At 42.1% G+C, this 6,887-nt stretch overlaps 1 protein-coding gene across 3 annotated transcripts in view; it reads left to right on the top strand.

The window, feature by feature from the left end:
- Nucleotides 1-6,887, top strand: part of prkcab (protein kinase C, alpha, b) — a 311,791-nt gene that overhangs the window by 197,432 nt on the left and 107,472 nt on the right. For all 3 annotated transcript variants that reach the window (XM_041216608.1, XM_041216607.1, XM_041216609.1), the window contains one exon: nucleotides 346-477. In XM_041216608.1, the coding sequence (XP_041072542.1) occupies nucleotides 346-477 (132 nt within the window). The remainder of the gene's footprint in view (nucleotides 1-345; nucleotides 478-6,887) is intronic.

The following is a 6,887-nucleotide window of genomic DNA, read 5'->3' as shown; positions in this document are numbered from 1 at the left end:
ACTTCATTAGCTGTAAAGCTCTTTAGGCAGTCCTAGGTACATGAAAGACGTTATATAAATGCAAGTCTTTCTATTTTTTGAGATCAGCGAACTTGGCCTAACATGGGGATGGGAATTGGAACTATCCTGGTGTCTCAGGCTCAGTTCCACAGTTGCAGTGTAATTACTCATGTTCAATTTAATTGAAAACCTAATTTCTGTTCCCCTCCTCCCATGTGCCTTTTTGTTTCTTCCCCCTTCCCTTCCCACAAACACGGAAGATTGTTTTTTCTGAAAACCCCTAGAATATTTCAGTGCTGTGAATGTTGAGAGTTTCTGAAATGTGTGTAACTTCCTGCTCCACAGCCTGTGACCTGAACGTGCACAAGAAATGTGTCGTAAACGTGCCCAGCATGTGTGGAACAGACCACACGGAGAGGAGGGGCCGAATATTCCTGAAAGTGGAGGTTGACAATGACAGCTTGCTCCATGTTACAGGTAAGTTCCTTACTGTATCTGTATGGAAAGCAACAAAGGTACACAGAGAGTCTGAGATTAGCTGGATTGATACACAGAACTACCTCTGAATTGAAACAATGCTTTTCTGTTCCCCAGCCAAGGGAAGATGATGCAACACGGCACACGTAAACTCAAAATGGACTAAGGCCTGAGCGTCAGACATTCCTAGTGTTCACTACTCAGTGTTCCTCAGACCCCATGTTTGATGAAATTTCTGTATACATTATCACCTTGGATTTATAGCACATAAAAAGGCTATTCAGCCCATCTGGTGGATGCTGGAGTGTATGCTCCCCACAAGCCTTCTTCATCTCACCCTATCAGCATATTTTCTGTTCCTTTCTTCCTCATGTATTTATCTAGTTTCCCCGCAAGTGCCTCTAATGTATAGGTTTGCTTTACACCACATGAGACGTAGTAAACCATGTGCCTTTTTTTCATTACATGAAATGTGTCATCATGCCACCATGTTGAGGTAATCCTTATACTGTCAAAGCTACAAACCTCAACTGACATTGAGTTAGCTTTCCAAAAAAACATTGAGGAAATTGAACAGAGACTTTCAAATGGGAGTTGTGGCTTTTGTCCTCTCCTTAGTTTGTTCTTTTATCAAATAAAAGCATTGGATTTACTCAGTTCAGACAAACTCCCCGTCAACTATAACATAAAATATAGATTTTCAAAAATAGCTCTGCTGGGCAGATGTAAAATCTATTGCAGCTTGATTGTAACATTTTTTTCTTGGATTTTTAATGTGGTGACTGCTGATTCATAGCAAGGTTTGTGTTCAAAAGGGTCTTTATTCAGATGGGAGTTGGGTGTCCTTGTACATGAAATGTAAAATGTTAGCATGCAGGTATAGCAAGTAATTAGGAAGGCAAATGGAATGTTGGTCTTTATTGTAAGGGGGATGGAGTATAAAAGTGGGGAAGTCTTGCTACAACTATACAGGGCATTGGTGAGACCACACTTAAGAGTACTATGTACAGTTTTGGTCTCCTAACATAAAAAGGGGCATACTTCCATTGGAGGCAGTTCAGAGAAAGTTCACCAGGCTTAGTCCTTATGAGAAAAGGTTAAGCAGGTTGGGCCTATACTCATTGGAGTTTAGAAGAATGAGAGGTGATTGTATCAAAGCATGTAAGATTCCGAAAGAGCTTTACAGGTTAGATGCTGAGAAGATGTTTCCTCTCATGGAGGAATCTAGAAAGAGGGGGACACAGTTTCAGAATCATGAGTCACCCAATTAAGACAGATGAGGAGGAATTTCTTCTCTGAGGCCCGTGAATCTTAGAAACTCTCTTCCATAGCAAGCAGTGAAAGCTGGGTCATTGAATATATTCAAGGCTGAGTTGGACAGACTTTTGAACTATAGGGGAGTCAAGGGTCATGGGTAACAGGCAGGAAAGTGGAGTTGAGGCCAAGATCAGATGAGCTATTGGTGGAGCAGGCTGGGAGGGTTGAATGGCCTTTCCTGCTCCTATTTCCTACGTTCAGATTTGCTTCCGACAGATGTGATTTCATCATAGGTGAATCTCATTCAATACGCAGTGTGCTTGACAGTTGAGTGTGTACCTATCGACTGCATTGCCACTTTATCACACCCTTCAGAGCACATGGAGATATTATTTGTAATTTTAAAAACAAAGATAATGCTGGAAAAGCACTCAGCAGCTCACGCAGCACCTGTATAGAGAGAGAAACATAGTTAATGTTTTAGGTCAATGATCTTTCATCGAGTCAAAAAGCACAGAGGAGGCCATTCCGTCCTTCATGCCTGCGCTAGCTCTTCTAGGCCCACTCCCCTTTCCCGATAGCCCTTCCAATGTTTCCCCTTTAAGAATTTATCCAATTTACTTGGAGAGATATTATCTAATCTGCATCCACTGCCCTTTCAGGCAATGCATTCAGATCATGACATCACATTGCTTAATAAAAAAATTCTCCCCCCCTTGCCTCATCTCTTTCATCAGAACAGAGTTATTTTTATAGCTATAATATGGATGATATGACTTTTAATATTGAAAGGATTGGTCTGGTGGGGACCAGATGGAGTTGAATGAGCCTGAGTGTAAGGAGTACCGCTTACTGATGGTGATGTGAAGCAAAGTTCACACAGCTTAACTAAATATACAAACAGAAGTTGACTCCACTATCAGACCTCCCCAGGCTCCTGCTCTACATCTCGTTCAGTAGATTGTACAGAGAGTCATATATCCGAGTTTACCAGTGACATAAAGATACGCAGGTAGCGTATACAGAAACATAAATTTACAAGAGACATCAATAGATTAAGTGAGTGAACAAAATTGTTGCAGCTAGATTTCAGTACAGTTAAGTGTAAGGTCATCAATTTTGGACCAAACAAGATAAACCTGAGTAATTATATAAATGATGAAAAGCTAGAAACATTTGAAGGTCCAAAGAAGTTTAGAGATCTATGTACACAGATTATAACATTTTAGCAATCAGGTACAAACATAAATAAAAAGGATAATCACCTTTATAACTAGTAGGAGAGAATATAAAGGGAAGCACAGCTATACAAGCAGTGGCTGCACATTTGGACAGTTCAGGACAACATATCTTAGGAAATATTGGCCTTATTCTGCTAATAGGGCTCCAAGAGTTAGATTATTAGGAGATTGCATAAAACAGGCCTCCATTCCCTGGATTTTAGATGGTTAAGGGGAGGTTTATTGGATTTTGAAAACAATCGATACCATAGAGAGAAACGTTTTCTACTAATAGGAGAGTTTAGGACAAGGGCCATGACCTTAAATCAGAGCCAGGGCTTTGAGGGGTGGAGCATTTTGAGAAGGCTGGCCCTTTGGATGAGGCATTGAACCGGGCCAGTGATTCCGATGGAACATTCTTGCCTCGACTAACAGCCCCCAGCACCAAAATTAACTGGTCATCAACATCATTGTTATTTGTAGAATCTTGTTGTGCACAGAATGGCTGCTGCATTCGCTTATATAAGCAGGAGTTGATGGATTTCAAACATGTCATTATATGTGGCACACTGGGATCTTATATGATGCGACATGAATGTAAATCTGCCCTTTTTTCCCCCTCTCGACCTTCACTTAGTATTTGTGAAGAGGTTAATGAAGTGGCTCACTTAAAAAGCAGCACCAAGAGATATTCCAGTAAATAGAGCAGTGTGTGATGTGAGCACAGTACTGAACCCAAAAGCTGCTGCCTTCCTCCTACATCTCACTACGTTTGCTGAAGGTGCTGACTCAGGAATGGTTGCCCAGCCACTACCTGGTCTCTTGACATCTCACATCTGAGCCTAGCTGACCAGTGGTAGCAGGATATCGAATCTCAGGTTGGAGGGATGATGTTGTTATGGAACTGGCTACTCGATCCTGTATCGATGACCTCCACCCACATCCACATTCAGACACTGTACCAATGATCAAGGGCCGGGGACCTCAGTTGGATTTCGGTCAGTACTCTATGTACCCCCCACCCCGCAACTAACCGGATTGTCCCACTCCATAGGGGGCACGATTCTGGCAGCTTTACCAGCACTTCTGATGTTTTGCCACACTGTACAGAAGGGATGAGCAGATTTCTTGGAGAAAGCAGCTGTTCATGGATCTGAGCTGAGTATGACCCAGGGTAAGGGGATTACGGGTGATGGGGTGTCTCTCTGGCTGCCTGGAGAAAAGTACTCCCTGCCTAGATGGTCCTTGGAGAGAAAGAAAGAATTGCATTTTAAAAGCCACAAAGTCCTTTACAGCCAGTGAAATACTTTTGAAGTGTAGTCACCTGTTGGAATGTAGAAAATGCAGCAGCACAGCAAGATCCCACAAACAGAAATGTGATAATGACCAGATAATCTGAACGACGTTGAATGGAGGATAAATATTGGCAAGGACATGGGGGAAGAACTCCCCTGCTCTTCTTAGAAATAGTGCCTTGGGATCTTTCATACCCACCTGAAGGGGCAGATGGTTTAACATCTCATTCAAATGGTGACATCTCCAACAGCGCAGCCTCTCCTCAGTACTGCACTGGGAGTGTCTGCTTAGCTTAGATGATGCTCATAGGGCCCACTAGGTTTGTTTAGTACCTTCAGCGATGAGTGGCAATAGGTAATATGATGATTTGAATTGTGAGCTTACTTTGGATTAATTGGGTACTACAGATATTATGATTGGTTATATTAATGTTGTTTCCTCAATGTGAGGGGCACTTGAACAGTTACTTTTCTGTTAGAGCAGATGTTACCCCAGACACAGCCACAATAATTGGATAAATGGAAGGAGTGTTCAATGGAGGGAGGATGGAGAGAGGGAGGGAGGATTGATGTCAGTGCTAAAGGATGTAGCTGAATTATCAATGACTGTTGAGGATGAGTTCTGCAAGATTTTAATTGTGCCTAATTTAATGTTTAGAACCTTAGGCGTGAAATTAATGGCTGTGAAATTAACACCTCGGTGCAGTTTCAATGCTGAGCGTGTGTTGCAGATCTGATGAGCTGAAGGGAAGTCCATACAAATAGAAAGCACCAGTAATGATATGGGATTGAATATATAAATAGATTAGAAACGTCACCATTGGCTTTGTCCCTCTGCCATGCCGATGGATTGTTCTATTTTAAGTTGCTAAATGAAATATTATGTCTTTTGTCTATTTCTATAGCTTCTGGTGTCGAGGGTTTATTCTCTCTCCTCTCCTGCAGATTCCAGTTGCTATCAGTCACCCGCGGTAGCTGACCCAAGGGACCATTTTTAAAAATTATCTTTGTGAACCTGGTCTTTTAGTGTCAACAGGTTATTCCTTCACAGAGGGTCACATCCAGCCTGACCCTGTCTTCATCCAACATGCGCACAGGATGGAACTGGCTGAGTAACCTTTCCTGCCCTTCATCATTCAGAAACACTGAAGCCTCCACATCTTGGCCCCCGGTGTTCCTGACCCCCACTGAAATTGGCAAACCCCAAGTTGGGAGCCCTCGTGGTCTGTAAGCTTCAGTGTCCACGTCAGGCAATGTAATGGACTGTGACCCCTCAGTGAGGCGGAAATTGAAAAAGGTTTTAACGGATCAGAGAATTGAAATTGAAGTTCTTAACTGGAATTAACTGTCAGCAGCTGATGCTGCTGTGGATTAAGGTGTTAAAATGCAGTCACTGAGGGGAGTGCAGGCTACAGAGAGAGTGAAAACAGTACAGAAACAGAGGGCAGAACAGTGGAACAGATAAGGCAGAAACTGGGTACTGAGTAGATTCTCAGTGATTCTGCAGAAAGGTGACTAAATATTGCTAGTTTGTACTGATTTCTGGTTGGATTGTCCAATAGTTGTATTTAATCTGCACCAATGTGTTGTTTTGGACTCTTGCTGTATTGTCAGGTCATCAGTAAAAGAAAAAAAGATGTGCATTTATATAGCAAGGGTTTTACAGCCAATGAACAACTTCTGAAGTATAGTGACTGTTTTGACATAGGAAATGCAATATCCAATCTATGCACAGCAAGATCTCAAAATCAACAATGCGATGCTGTGGAGCTGAATTAGGACCATAGGCTAAAAATACTCAGATTCTTCAACCCTGAAGAGACAAGGCAGGATTTTGCAGAGTATTGTTGGGGGAACAGAAAAGATTCATCAAGAGCACAACTTCAAATTAATCAATGACTGCAGAAGTGTTTACAAAATGGTAAAAGACAAACTCAGGACACAAAGAGTAATCAATGCCGGGTAGGTTATTGAAGGCAAAAGGTTTGAAATCATTCAAGATGCAGTTAGATGCGTTAATGAAAGGGACCTGTTGGAGGGATGAGCTTGCTGGGCTAAATGACTTCTCAGCATCTGTTGAGCAATGTCTCATTTTAACATTCTCATCCTTATTTTCAAATTCCTCAATGACCTCGTCCCTCCCAGTCTCTGTAATCTTTCTACAATCCTTCAAGATATCTGCATTCATTTAGTTTTGATCTTTGGTACATCCCCAATCTTCTTCATCTGCCTGGGCCTTAAGCTTTGTAATTCCATCCCTAAACCTCTCCCCCTCTCTCTCTCTCCTCCTTTAGACGCTCCTTAAAACCTACCTCAATGACCAAGCTTTCTAATATGTCATTAGGTGTTTGTGTCACATTTTTGATAAAGCTCCCGTGACGTGCTTTGGGAGACCTTGCAACATCAAAGGCACCATATAAATGCAGGTTGTTATTGTTGTCGGAGATACTCAGACCAGTGGAAAGTTTTTTGATGCACTCTTAGAGTCTGAGGAGATGATCAGAAGCGGGGCTAATTCACACATTCTATCCAAAGAGTTCACGCAATGCGAGTGGTTCACCCTGTGATTGAGGATATTTGAGGTTAAATTTGGCTTTAAACTCTCTGCCTGTTTCAGATCCCCCCATGAGCCACTCTT

Source organism: Carcharodon carcharias, chromosome 22 (assembly GCF_017639515.1).
Source record: "Carcharodon carcharias isolate sCarCar2 chromosome 22, sCarCar2.pri, whole genome shotgun sequence".
Lineage (NCBI taxonomy): Eukaryota > Metazoa > Chordata > Chondrichthyes > Lamniformes > Lamnidae > Carcharodon > Carcharodon carcharias.
This window is presented reverse-complemented; position numbering and strand designations above follow the sequence as displayed.